The 15,126-nt window shown below is 42.6% G+C and overlaps 1 protein-coding gene across 2 annotated transcripts in view; it reads left to right on the top strand.

The window, feature by feature from the left end:
- Positions 1-15,126, top strand: part of MEGF10 (multiple EGF like domains 10) — a 164,425-nt gene that overhangs the window by 126,220 nt on the left and 23,079 nt on the right. For both annotated transcript variants that reach the window (XM_032336849.1, XM_032336851.1), the window contains exons 13-14: positions 1,724-1,826; positions 14,721-14,867. In XM_032336849.1, coding sequence (XP_032192740.1) covers positions 1,724-1,826; positions 14,721-14,867 — 250 coding nt within the window. The remainder of the gene's footprint in view (positions 1-1,723; positions 1,827-14,720; positions 14,868-15,126) is intronic.

The following is a 15,126-nucleotide window of genomic DNA, read 5'->3' as shown; positions in this document are numbered from 1 at the left end:
CAAATATCGTATCTCCATTATCATGGAAAGCCTTCCGTCTCAGGGCGGGAAAGTGGCAGAGGATTGAAAGGGGGTGGTGACCAGTGTCGCAGAAATGCTTACTGAGGTGGTGAGAGGTTTAGAAACAGCCGTCTGTTAAACACAAGTGCATCTCAAGTCACAAGAATCTCCAAAGATTTCCCTCATTCTATGCTGGCTCCACTCCCCTGACCTACTCTGGAGGCAGTCGTCACTGTAAATCTCATACCCTGTCCCACTGCAGGCAGACAGAGGCTGCAAGTGGGACACATGTTCTGTGGTAACGTGCTGATTTCCCTTTCTTCCTCTGAAGCCCGCGGCCTGTTTCTTGCCCTCTTTTCCATGACTCTTTCTTCCTATCTCACTTCTTTCCTCCTAAGGCATTAAGCGTTAGCTCAGCGATGTGCATTCTCGCCCCCAGGAGAGATGGCGAGATGACACCGTGACCCTCAGAACTGGGCCCCTTGTGGTGGGAGCAGTTTTCCCCTGGGCTTCCACTTCATCAAGTACAACCCATTTCCCAACTAGAGAGGATCGCCCCCCTGGGCTCTCATGTGCCCTCCAAACCCCTGGGAAAGAGTTCAGTTAGCTTTGCTGCCTCTCATCCACCAGTGAACAAATTATCAGTGCTCTGTGACAGGCTTGAAGAGCACCTTTCACTCACAATCTGATGGTAGGTAAACCGAAGCACCTGGCACAGTCTTGCCCTGTGTGTGTGTGTAAGATGCTTTAGAAAATTCACTGGAGTCTGCTGCTGGTTTAAGTGGCTCATATGGTGGCAAAGCCCCAGCAAACATTAGTGGAGCCTAATTTTTTTTATTTTTAAATTTTTTTAGTTGTAGTAAATTGTAGCGAAATGATGGTGCTCTCAGATACCCACCACCTGTTTTATGCTGGTTCTCAGCATCATTGCCCTGGGTTTCTATGTACCGCCTGAAGGTTTATAGTGTCCTCCCTCAGTTTGTCAGGACCTGGCATGAAAGGGCAGTGTTGCTAAGTGCAGAGCTTTCCATTCCTTTCCCACAAACTAAACGATTACATGTGTGAAGGGTGTCGTCTCTGCTGGACCGAAACGGATGGGCACCTGAAAACATTCAGGCCTGGGAACAGACCAGGGAGGAGTGCGTACCAGCAAGTACTCCAGTCTTCCTTGGGATCTCGAATCAGAATACTCATGTCCTTGACACTTCCTCATGGAAAGGAGGGTATTGACTGGGGAAGGCAACAGAAGATTTTCACTTCTCCTAATGGTTCTTCGTATCGCACTGGAAGTTTGCAGACATGAACTTCAATTAGCGCTATGATTTTCTTTTAATTTTAGAGCTTAATGAGTAGCGTGCCCTACAAGGAACATGTTATAAAAGTCTTCAGGAGCAAAAGACTATTTCGTTATGAGCGGTGACTTAAGATAAGACACAAAAGATTCTCTTAATTAATGAGCATGTTTACATATATTTGCATGTGTGCATATCAGTTGGTTTCACCATTCATAGGACCAACTGTTACCTGAGACATCAATTACAGTCTGAATGATTTTAAAGCACCATCGCCTGCATTTGGGGAAAGACAGGATGGCAAGAGGGGATTATAATGTGTGTCGCTGAGAGGTGCTTGGGAGAGGAGGGTCCTGGATCTGAGGTGGCTGACTGAGGCCCCCATCATCTCAATGTGGGTTTCCATGACCTTGTCGCTGTCTTCCACACAGGATGGCACGTATGGGCTCAACTGTGCAGAGCGCTGTGACTGTAGCCATGCAGATGGCTGTCACTCCACGACAGGCCACTGCCGCTGCCTCCCCGGATGGTCAGGTGAGCCAGGGACCACTGCTTGAAATGGGAAACGTGCCACCTTATACCAAGGGCTGTTCCTTGCTGCTTTAGAGAAGCACACACAGGTCACCTTTTCAGGGAAGAAGAAATGATAAAACCTCCGGTGAAAACGGTCACATTTTTACCCAAGAGATATCAGCATGAGACCTAATTCAGTAACTGGAGATGTGTGAATGGCTTGAAGGGCCTGGCAAGGTTTCTGTGACATTTTGGAGCACTGAGGAAAGAATGATGGAAAGAAACCATAAGAACATAACTAAGTTCATCTTGGTGAGGCAAAAATATTCAGTATTAATATTAATATGGTTAATATGCCGTCTTAAAATATTCATTGCTAGACATGAAAGTTTTAAAACTTTATTTTTCTTATAATAATACTTAGGTCATAAAAATTCATAGTATGATCGAGTATCAGTTTTGTAACCACAAGGTGGAGGTTTCTCCTTATTTATAGGGCTTCACGTTTCCAACTAGGAAGTTTATCAGACTAGAAAATGAACCCTGTTTTTGCTCATGATAAACAGACTCGGGAGAGGGCACTGAATGCTCAGGCAAATTAGGGTCCTGCTTTTTTGTTTCTTTCATGAAGTCAAGCCTATTTTAAAAAATAAAAACAAAACCTTACAAAATGAGTGGAATTTTAAATGCTTACTTAGAAAAATTACAAATGGAAATGCACCAAGAAAGTTATTGAACTTGGGGATGAGTAGATTGGGTCTATTTATGAGGAATTTCTTCTGAAAGTAAAAGAAAATGTTGGCTGCTAATACACCAATTGAGAGTCAAGTACTGTGAAACTTGGGTGAGTGTTATAGGTGGTTAAATGAACCCAAACTCCCTTTTAAGATTCTCATTCCTAGTCATTTGTGTATGTGTATGTTTGGTTGTGTATTTGTATTTGTTGTACTTGTATCTAAATATATGTGTATCTATATTCAGAAGAAAGAGGGAGATTTGTAGGAAACAACTATTTCCATACTGATGGTGCTTCCCTATCTTCCAAAATGGTTTTTTGACTTACCTTCTTTTTTTGTTGTTTTTGCTTTTTTTTTGTTTGTTTTTATTTTTACGTGTCTTCTAAAAGAGAAACTGGTAGTAACAAGCCAAGTGTCCTCTGTAGTGATGGTTCATGTTTTGAGAAGATAGGTCTTTCAGAGGAGAATCTTATGCCTCCAATGCCAGAAATGGGACATTTAGGAAATTATGGAGTCAGGGTGATCTTACCTCTTAGCAAAAAAGCATGAAAATAAGAACAGGGAAATAAAAATAAGTAGTGTTTATTGAAGGGTTATGGCAGGCTTGCAACAACTCTGTGAGATAGAAAATATCATTCTGTCCTTTTTGCAGATGAAGAAACTGAGGCACAGAGAAGTTGAGTGTCGATCAAGGCCCCAGGGTCAGTAAATGGGAGAGACAGGATTTGCACTAATGCCCTCCCACTGCATCTCCAGCTCCTGTCATGACTGCACAGACTGTGTGCAGACTTCTTCCAAAATGTGCTGAGGGAAAGGACAGTTAGGCTGAGATTAATTCTGAGCATGATTGAGGACTTCTGAGAATTATATGAGAGGACTGTGGTGATAAGTGCTGATAAACTGCAACCTCTTCATATATGTGCACATGTGTATATGTGTATGTTTATATGTGTCTATACATACCTAGGGAGAGAGAGAGAGTATATATGCATATGTTTATAAATATGCATTTATATATAAAGAGACAGAGAGGCAGAGGCAGAGAGAGAGAGGAAGATATACCATAGAATCCACCTATTTGTATAATCCGGTGGTTTTGAGTATAGTCAAAGAATTGTACAACCATCATCACTATCATTTTTAGAAGACTTTCATCACCTCATAAATAAATTCCAGTTGTACTTATTAGCAGTTATTCTCCATTTACCCCCAACTCACCACTGGGCATACTCCCCTGCCCCAACCTAAGCAACCATTAATTTACTTTCTGTCTCTATAGATTTGCCTGTTCTGATACTGTATAGATTCATGCAATATGTGGTCTTTGGCTACTGGCTTCCTTCTCTTGGCTTGTTTTCAAGGTTCATTCCTACTGGAGCATTTATCAGTGCTTTATTCCTTTTGACTGCTGACTAATATTCCATGGTATAGGTAGACCACATTTTATTTGCACGTTCATCAGTTAATAGGCATTTAGGATGTTTCCACTTAATGACTATTTTGAAAAATTCTGTTAAGGAGATTCACGTACAAAGTTTTGTATGGATGTGTAAGTTTGGAATATAAACTAGGGGTGCAATTGCTGGGTTGTGTAATAACTCCAAGTTTAATCTTTTAAAGAATTGCTACACTGTTCCCCCAAACAGTTGTACTGTTTTCCACTCCCACCAGTAATGTGTGAGGTTTCTGTCTCCTCACCCCAAATTTTTATTATCTGTCTTTTTTATTCTGGCCATTCAAGTGGTGTGAAATGTTATTGCATTGAGTTTTTGATTTGCATTCCCCTAATAAAGGATGATGTTGAACGTCTACTGTATTTAGTTCAGCCATCTGTATATCTTTTTCCAGCCATCTGTATTTCTGCTATCTACTCAGACACTTTGCTCATTTTTTAATTGGGTCACTGTATTTTTATAATTGACTTGGAGTATTTCTTTATGTATTTTATATGTATGTTCCTTATCAGATCTATGATTTGCAAATATTTTCTCCCATTCTGTATATTACTTCTTTTACCCTCTTCATGAGTCTGTTTCCACAGAATAAGTTTTTATTTTGGTGGAGTTCAGTTTATCTGTTTTTTTCTTTTGCTGCTAATGTTTTTGGTGTCAAATATAAGAAACCATTGGCTAGCCCAAGGTCACAAAGATTTATACCTGTGTATTCTTCTAAGCATTTTATAGTTTTAGATTTTACATTTAGGTCTTTGATCCATTTTGAGTTCGGTTTTATATACGGTGTGAGATAAGTGTCCGACTTCATTCTTCCGCATGCTGATTACCATTTGTTCCAGCATTATGTCCTGAGAAGATCATCCATCCGCCTCCCCGTCCATCACCCTTGCAAAAAATCAACTGACCACATGTGTGAGTGCGTTTATGTCTGGACTCTCACTTCTGCTCCTCTGATACGTATCCTTATGCCAGTACCATACTGTTTTGATTACTATAGCTTTATAGAAAGTTTTGAAATATGGGGAGTGTGAGTCCTTCAATTTGGTCTTCTTTTTCAAGATTGTTTGGGCCATCCCGGGTCCCTTGAATTTCTACATGAATTTTAGGGTGAACATATCAATTCCTGTGAAGAAGCAAGGTGGATTTAATGAGGAATGAGTCTATAGATCAATATGGGGATTACTGCTAACTTGGCAATACATGTCTTCAGATCCTTGAACAGAAAATGTCATCAGTGACCTCTTTGTCAGTGTCTCTCAGTCCTTTGGAATTTGTTGAGAGCTGCTTTGGCTTCTGACAGGAGTAAACTGAGATGAACTGTCATGTGCTTGATTTCCTGTGTCTGAGAGCTACCTGGGTAAGAAGACCAAGGCTGGGGTAATGGACTTTATTTCCTGTCAATAGAAGTTACCCATAGACACAAGGACTCTTCTGCCCTCCAGTTTCTCCTTGACCTGCAAAAGTTAAGATAACTCTGACCTCACAGTGTGAGATTCCACCTCCCCATGTTTCCATGTGGCTCTCAGTTACTAAATGTTAAAACTGCATCACACTAAGAGTAAACCAGATTTTGTGACTTCCCTAGCATGCTTGAACTCCTCAAATAAAATGACCAGTACTAAGTTCTCCATCATCACAATGAAGTGAAGGCATTTTGAACCCCCTGGCAAATTCAGAACTTTTCTAATAGAGAAGTCCTATCATTTGTTTTGGACCACACTCCACCAAATCTCCTTTTGTTTTATGAATACAGAGGAAATGTGAGGTGTTCCTGAACACACCAGTCACTGCTCAAGTATCTACCTGCTTTGATGATTTAGAGCCAGACTGTGAAAGGCATACTCGCGTCTACATGAGAAAAGCAGGAGATATGATTTGGCCTGAAGCCAGCCAGAAAATGTGTTTGTTGCATTCCACAGTCTGGGTCGTGGGGTAAGACAAATTACCCCATCTGGCCTTAGACCTATGGAGCTCCTGCGGGAATGCAGTGACTTTGTCACACAGCATAATCTTGTAATACTCTGTCCATCTGTGACTGGTCTGCTTCTCCAAAGGGGAAGACACTCTGCTGCTTCAAGCTGCTCTTTACTTATCAGCCCTATGTCTCTTTGCTTCATGGCCTCATTGTCTCATTTTTCTGGAGGCTGTTGATCTCTGAGGGTCTAAGACCACCCCAAGAAATTTTTAAAGAGAAATCATTCCCCACATTCACAGTACCACTAGGTATATGCAAACGTACATCAAGAAGAAGGTTATGAACGTTCCAAAAACCCTCCACCAACTGGACCAAGAACTGGCTCATTTTCCCAAGAGGAAAGAAGAGGGGACCCTGTGTTATTTGCATAGAGCGCTGTTTCATTGTCAACACTGGATAGACTCATAATTTTTCATCAACGAACTTGTTTTTGAGGAAGTACCTCAGAAGAATCTTTCTCCACATAAAGAAAGCCTTGGCTTTGCATTTGGATACCAGACGCCAGGACGGATAAATAACATGAGTCTGGGGAAGTCAATGATTCCATTTCCTCTCCTCCCTGTTGCTGAGAGTGCTGTAGCTGAAATGTGCGACAGGGTAATAACATTGGGGGTAACAGTGAGGTTTTGGTGTAGGCTAACAACAAGAGTCTAACGGGGCTTTTCCCTTGACAAATCAATAAGAAGGCACAGAGTCACCAACAATGCAAGGTCATGGAGGACAGTGTGGCGGGGGATGCTCCTCAGACCTCTGTTTTTAGAGCCAGAGATAAGGGTGGGGCGAGCTTTATTCCTCTTTACAAAGAAAATGACACACCTCGGGCACCTGGGTGGCTCAGTTGGTTAATCAACTGCCTTTGGCTCAGGTCATGATCCTGGAGTTCCAGGATTGAGTCCTACCGTGGACCCCCAGCTCCACAGAAAGTCTGCTTCTTCCTCTGACCTTCTCCCCTCTCATGCTTTCTCTCACTCAAATGGATAAATAAAATCTTTGAAAAGAAAACGACATACCTCAACTGAGGAAATCATCTGCTAACCTGATACACTAAGGAAATCAGCTTGCTTTCTCACCGCGGGGCTTATCCACCACTCCTCCTGACTTTACCGTGTTTTCTGACATTGGACTGTCTTTCTTTCCTAAAGGAACTGAGACTCTATTTCTATCATCGACTGTTCCATTTTACCTGGTTCTAAAACAGGTTTTCAAAAGGTACTGCCATACAGATTACCCAAAGCAAAAGTTGCCTCTGATATTCCAGTTACTATTTCCAAAAGAAATGTACCATTAAAAAAAGACAGGCACTTTTATTATATACAGTTATTTAAAACCTTACTATATAGCTATTTTTAGCCATTCGACTATTTTATCAAAAAGAGGCAGATTGCAGTTGAAAAAAATGGGCAGGAAACTGAAACACCGTCCAAAATATAGGCTGCGTCCTGGGCGCCTTCTCCCACACCTCTCCCCACGTACATATGAGCCCACACGTGCATGTACGCAGGCACACACACACACACACACACATGCACACTGCTATAAAATGAGACTGGCTTTTCAAAATGATTATTCTAAAGTCCTGGATGTCAATGAAATGTAGTTAGTTGTGTGTGTGTGTGTGAATGTGTATTTCCAGATAGTGAGGTAATATGCTTTATAAATATTTTCCCAAAACAGTAGAAACATGCTGATGTTTTTTCTTCCTTTCTGCCTTGACTTCAGCCAGCCAGAACACCTCTTCACTGGGCGTGAGAGCTAATCAAGATTTTATTCCAGCTGTGTGGGGACATAGGTCATCTCCAGCCTGGTTCCCAGCCCTGGCTAAGATCACTGTCACCTGGGAATATTTTTAACTTGTGTGTTCCCCGTCCCCACCTCACACCTACTGAATGACAACCTGGAGAGTGAGTGAGGAAGGGGATGGAGCCATTGCCAGCCCATAAAGCACCTTTTGTACAGATTTGGAGAAGATTTGGAAATCTTTCAGGTTGCACTTCTTGGCAGATCAAGGGCAAGCTGGATTTCGTCTTCCCTTTGCTCTGCGGCCCGGGGCTCTTGTGCAGTGTACAGCCTGCACAACATTACATGGTGGCCTCGTTTGTCATTTCAAAAGCTGCACTGGTGACCCGTGCATGGACATAGTTACCAGTCTGTAGACTGGCCTCTGCTATGCCTTTTTACTCTCACTGTTGAAGAGGTAGAGGGGTCCCGGGGAGAATTTCTGACAGAAGCCTTGTAACCAGTGGCAGAAGACTTAGGATACACTGATACCGGGGTTGGGGAGTTAAATGCTAAAGTAAGAGAAAAGAGATTAGGATACCAAATCAGCCTCTAGGAATGGTGGGAAAAGGAGAGGAACTAGCAACCATGGATGAGGGTAGCAGGGGCCAGAAGAATAGCAGGAGGGGTGGGGTGATTCTCTGAGTCTGGCCAGGAGGAGTGTGTTAGAAGGAGGAAAGTTTCTGAGAAGAGCCCAGCTTTTCTTTTCTTTTCTTTTCTTTTAAGAATTTATTTATTTATTTGACAGAGAAAGATCACAAGTAGGCAGAGAGGCAGGCAGAGAGAGAGGGGAGGAAGCAGGGTCTCCACTGAGCAGACAACCCAATGTGGGGCTTGATCCCAGGACCTTGAGATCATGACCTGAGCTGAAGGCACAGGCTTAACCCACTGAGCCATCCAGGCACCCTGAACCCAGCTTTTTGGCTCTTCCCAGCAAGCACAGCTAAGTCTATAATGGTCCCAGCCCCTCTCCCAAAGGATGGCCCCCTCTGTGCATTTCCCCAAATACTCCAAGTAGGACCAGGTGAACAAGTGAACTGCTACATAGGTACTGATCTGTCCCAAAGTGATCTCTCATGTGACTTAATAACACCTGAGTTGTTATGGTAAGGGTCGAAACTACCTTTCATTGTGCAGTAACTTATAAAAGTCCAAATTCAGGCGCAAATGAGCTTCAATTAACATGCATGCACCCAATCAACCAGGGTATTGAAGGGTGGACAGCATTCATGCAGGAGCGAGCCCTTGTAGGTCTATGTGATTTTGTGGGGAGGGAGTTCAGCAAAAGCAGAATGTGGGGTCCCTGAGGTGACGGTGGAGGAAGGGGCTTGTGTTCTGAAAAGAAAGGCTGCAGAAACAGCCAAAGCTCCCCGAGTTCCCCATCTGTCTAGCAGTCTGTCCTGTTTGCTTTTATCCGGGAGTCCAGGGTGAGGCAGGTCATGCTTTCTGGTGCTTTTGTCTTGCAGCTGCAAATGCAAACATCAATGCTTTCTAGGACTTTTCAAGTTGTTTTTTTCAACTTGGTCATCCCTAGAAAGCAGATCCTTTTTTTTTTTTTTAATCCATCTTTAAAATTCATGCATCCAAATAGAAAAATTTAGCAAGCCTTTGTCAAGTGTCTCCCGGGTTGTGCACAGCCACAGTGCTGGCTGGTACCGAGAACACGAGGGGAAAACACTGTCAGCCCCCAGCCTGCAGAAGCTCACGTCCTCTCGGGCCAACCCTGCATGGGCACCGGTGGAGACGCCAATGAATAATGTCTCTACGCCGACAGTAAGTGGCCGCTTTGTTAGCAAGAGGATTAGGAAAGCAGAAAAAGTCTTATGACTCTATACCGTGGTTCTTCTCTTCTATAATCATCAAGCCCAATGATTATTAACAAATCTCTCCCTTCGTTCTAATACGTGTTTCATAGCTTGTTGCTCAGGAACCAGACACTGAATTGAAATCATGTCCTTCGTTCACTAATGCCCCCAAAGGTTGCAGTGCTGGCAGAAGAAATATGAACAATTAGCAAGATGAGGAGTTTGGGTTCTATCTCTGAGAGGGAGAAGTACTGACACCCCAGATGATTTCTTTTACCGCATTCATGCGATCACAAATGCTTAGTGAATGCTGGTTTCACACTGAGGCTGCCGGCATAATGCATCAGGCATGAAATGCACGAACATTTCTTTAGAGCTGCTTAGCTGAAGTTTATCACGATCATTCAGCCATTGCCTAGCAACTTGGGAAGGCTATCAAAGAGCTCTTTGTCCTTGGTCCTGGCAAAAACAGTCCCTCACAGATCGCCTTATCAGCGTTAGAACGTTTATCAGGAAAAAAATGCTTCCATTGAACCAGAGATTTCTGCAAATTTAAAGATACCCCTTTCCCGTTTTGTCCCCTCTTCCAAATACCTTAGGGAGTTGCTTCCTGAAGTAATTCCTATTAGAGCCTTTATCTGTTCTTTAGTAAACCTTCCGAAAGAATTTCTTCAAGGTGCCTCCATAATTTTTCTGCTTTGTAATCTGGGCTAACATTAAAAAACACAGACCACAGACCCGAGCTCATGAAGGTCTGTCTTCTCCAAAATCAGCAAAGCAGACACTTCCAACCCCTCAGATAGGAAAGGTCACCATTTTAGGCACACAGAATAGAAATATGCTGGGTTTCTTGGTTTGCCTGTGCTTCTCATCACTTCTTTCGGAAAAGAGAGAATGATATCGTTGCTCCATCCACTTGGAAAATGGTTCGGAATATCATGGTGGAAAGAGAGACTCTGCTTATTGATGCATTCAACAAATCTTTAACACCATTTTTAATAATATCTTTAACACTGTAGGGAGCAAAATCCCCATCTCGCTTTCAGGGAGCTGCCAGAATTCATTCATTGCCCTCTGTGGAATATGGGGTGGGGGATAGGTACAGATATTTCATCTCCATTTTCTCTTATGTTTCTCTGGAATTTCTCTTCCCTGGATTCCAACTGCAAATGACTTAGTTTAAGACCTTGTCATGTATATCTTTTTTTTTTTTTTTTTTAAACCTGTGTGACCTACAACAGCCACCTGACACAAGCCTTCTCTCTTCCAGGCTCATCCTCCTCATACTGTCTTCTGCCCTCCTGCCAACCACAAATTTAATTATGTGCTTCTCCTGCTTAATTGTCTATTTCATCCCTGTCACCCCCTAGGGGGAAGCTCACACTCCACAGCATGGCCGTCTTGGCTTTCTCTGCATGACCTGAACTGGCTTCCCAGAGACCTTCCCATTCTTTCTAACCCCAGTTTTGGCTGTCCTCAACTTTGGCTACTTCCTTGGACTTTAGGGTCTTGTACACACCATTCCATCAGCTTGGAACCCTTGTCCACCTTCACAAGCTATTTGCTTTTCTGAAGATATTTCCTTTTCTGACTGGGATCCCCAGACAGAGTTAACGGTGCTTATTCTAGGGCCGTTGTCATTCTACAGCTGGAGGTCTTTCTTAGAGAACCTATTACCAGTAAGCCAATAGCTTACTGGACCCCTTGAATGTTGATTAAGTTGAATTATTTTTTCTGTCTTTGATTAAAAAAGGAAACAGAAAAATGTCTTGGAGAACACCAGCCAAGTTTGCAAAGACTGAGGTGAAATCGATGGAAATAATTTAGGATTAACACACACACTAAAAAAAGATGGTTAATGCAAACTCAGAATTCCCTATCCTGAAAAAAAAATTTATTGCAGGAATACCTTTACACAGAAGTCACATCAGTAGCCGTATACCAGTATAACCTAGAGAAGCACTTACCCAGTTACCTCCTCTGTGAGCCTCACTGCTTGATAGGTATTTTACAATTAGAGATTTATTTCTTAGTCTCCTTACATGTATATTCCCTTAAAATATAAGTATTCTCTGGAGAAGGTAACAATTCAACAATAATCAATTTATCTTTTCTTGACTCTAAGATGAAGGGAAAGATAACAGGAGGGCACAGAGCTCTGAAGAGGATGAGTAACAAAGGGAGGAAATGGGACAGCAAGAGGAAAAAATGCAGCTTCAAATATACAAAGTCTACAAAGAGATTAAGCATTAATATCTGAAAAATGATGATTTATTTTTACCAATGGTAGAGGAGAAAGAAAAGGGATTGAGTTTTTTTTTTAATTTATTTTAAGCATAACAGTATTCATTGTTTTTGTACCACACCCAGTGCTCCATGCAATCTGTGCCCTCTATAATACCCATCACCTGGTACCCCGACCTCCCACCCCCAACCCCTTCAAAACCCTTGGATTGTTTTTCAGAGTCCATAGTCTCTCATGGTTCACCTCCCCTTTTTAAAAGATTTTATTTATTTACTTGACAGACAGAGATCACAAGTAGGCAGAGAGTCAGGCAGAGAGAGAGGAGGAAGCAGGCCCCCTGCTGAGCAGAGAGCCTGACGTGGGGCTCCATCCCAGGACCCTGGGATCATGACCCGAGCCAAAGGCAGAGGCTTCAACCCACTGAGCCACCTAGGCGCCCCAAGGGATTGATTTTTAGGGGAAGTTGATAATAGAATTATTATAATTTACTTTTTAAGGAAAGACTTATTTGCAATCCTGAAATAAAGATTTTTAAAAAGTAAGCTAGGTTCTGTTGAAATATGCTTATACGTTCGGAGACAGAAGATTTGACAGATGATCTCTAGAATTCCCTGTGATTCTCTGGAAATGAAATCATGGGTAAATCATGTGAAACAAGCGTATCATTGTAATGGATCTCTTTGCTCTATCGTGGGCCCTGTTGCTCTATGAAAATTACCTGGATAAAGCTGATTATGACAGATGGTTATGTTACCCAGCTGGACAAACCTATTAGGGAAGACAAGTCAGATATGAAATAAAGGATCACTTTATTCAGATTTGCCAATCTGCCCTGGAGTCATTTTCTCTTCACATGCTCTGATTGAGAATGTGCTAGGTCATATATAAATTATGGCAATCTATAATGTAAAAAAGTGGCAGATAATTTTGACCTGAAGTGTGCTCCATTCCAGCTTCACTGCATTTGTTGGATATGAAGGAGAGATTTGGCAAGAAGCTGATGAACCAAATCGCTGTGAATGGCTAACTCCCCCCTTCCTCAAGCTTCCACCCCACAAAAAGGTGCCAGAAATGAGGACTCATTTTCAGGATGATTTTCAGATTAACTCAGCTTCGGCATCTCAAAAATCCTAACTGGGATTTGCATGAGTGGCTCCCAACCCAAACGGTCAGGGTTGTCTGAGTGTCTGTGAAGTGGGTATCCGCATCCTGGCTGCCATTAACTAGGAGTTCTGGATTATGGTCAGGTCTCGGGACCTGAATTTGAACAGACTGAAGCCTGTAACAGGCTACCCTTGTTGATACCTCCTTCAGACTCACAAAACAAAATTTAGGTTTGCAGCCTCCTTTTGAAGTGGTTTATTCCTCAGTAGGTTTGATGCTTTGCCTCGTCAGCCAAAACACCAGATACAACGCTATAGCTGGTGAATCACATTTGGTGAGCAGAGCATTTGCATGTCATTCCACCTTAGCTTTTCAAAGAGGTTTTTAGGAAAATAAAAAACGGTCACATGTTCGTGAAGTCAAGGGAAAAAAATCACAATGGGCCCAAATTCTGTATTTTATTCTATAGGAAACCCCGAAACCCTGGTCAGCTTATAACTGGTCTGACTGATCTCCTTCAGCCCGCAGTGCAAGCTCAAATAATCATCTATTGTTGGGTCAAGCTAGACACAATGAGGTCTGTACGCTTTTGTGACTACTTAGCAGCCTTTACTAAGGGGGAGACTTTTGGAAGGAGAGAAACAGGAACCAAAGCGGAGTTATGGCTCGGCAGAAATGACTGTGTACCAATTAGCCATGTTCACGTTGTGGTTTGGGGCTGCACCTGTTTTAAGGTTTGGGCCACAGAAGCAAAAACTGTAATTCAAAACATGCCTTTCTCAGCTTCCTTGGTGCTGGGTATTAACAGCGTTCTGGAGTCCCGGAGTGTGTACGTGCTTGTTTTTCCTGTGTTTTCCCTTGGTCTCAAGCCAGCCGTCGCTGGTTCACTACTAATTATAACTCATTGCTTCTCAATGCAGAGAGCATGTCTTTGAATTGCGGAGAATTCTGACTTACAAGAAAGAGGTGCCTGTTGTATTTCAAAGACAAACATACCAAAAAGACTTCTATTTACCTCAAAAAAAAAAAAAAAACCCAAACTGGTTTTATTTTTATTTTGGGGACTTTGGTACCCCCCCCTTTTTTTTCTTTAGGCATTTATTCATTCATGAGTAGCTCTAGAGTTTCTGTTCCCAGGGTGAGAGTTAAAAACCTACATATAGTATCCTAATAATCAATAACTTAGATAACAGCTATAAATAGTATCAGTTGTGATATTCTGCCTTTATCTGCCTGATGTAAGGTTAAATTTTTAAAGAGGAATTTAGTGGCACAGATGAGTGTATCTTTCCATCCTCTACAATGTATCATCAAAATGTTTTAAGATGGTGTCTGCTCCAGGGGGAGGTTTCTCTTTATGTAAAACAATTTAACCACTGTTTTACTTCTCTTTCTCTTTTTACGCTTTGTTCATTTCTCTGTAAAGATGAAGAATGGGGTGGGGGAGGAAGTTTTCAATGATAAAATATTTTTGATAAATTTTGCTTTTAATAGAACTCTTGGGCTTCCCATTTGTTCCCTCCTCCTTAAAGAGGAAAACCAGTAAAACAAAGGTGTTTTATTCCTGCGCTTTTATGACTCCATAGAAAATCATTCTGGGATTATTTTAATGTTATGGTGACACAATGAATGATTATGCAATATGATGATGTACTGATGTACGTAAGTGAATTTTAAACCCTACGCCATGCCTGCTTATGGTTGCCTAGGACCGCTCAGCTTGGGGACCAGGACCATGCTCCTTGTCCTGGACTTTGCATCCCCGAGGCACCTGTGCTCCCTGCCTCTCACTCAGCCTCGCTCGTGTGCGTTGTTTCAGGTGTCCACTGTGACAGCGTGTGTGCTGAGGGGCGCTGGGGCCCCAACTGTTCTCTGCCTTGCTACTGTAAAAATGGAGCTTCGTGCTCCCCAGACGACGGCATCTGTGAGTGTGCGCCGGGGTTCCGAGGCACCACTTGTCAGAGAAGTAAGTGTCTCATGAGGGGCGATGTCTGCCTTCCCTTGTTAGTCCCCAGGAGTTGCGGTTCCTGTCCTCTTAGCGCATGGTGCCTTCCTGTTTCAGTGGAGGGGAAGGAGAGGAGAGAGACTAGGTCTCCCTGTTTCTCAAAGGGCTGTCCTTGATAGCACTCCCCAAGAGCTTTATTCTTTCCAGCCTTCAGGATGAGCCTAACAGATGGGGCTAGAGCCATTCCTTCTCAGTAATGATTTCAATGCCTCATTGGCAT

The sequence above is a fragment of the Mustela erminea genome, chromosome 3, assembly GCF_009829155.1.
Source record: "Mustela erminea isolate mMusErm1 chromosome 3, mMusErm1.Pri, whole genome shotgun sequence".
NCBI classification, from domain to species: domain Eukaryota; kingdom Metazoa; phylum Chordata; class Mammalia; order Carnivora; family Mustelidae; genus Mustela; species Mustela erminea.
Note: the sequence above shows the minus strand (reverse complement) of the source record. Positions and strands in the feature narration are given on the sequence as shown.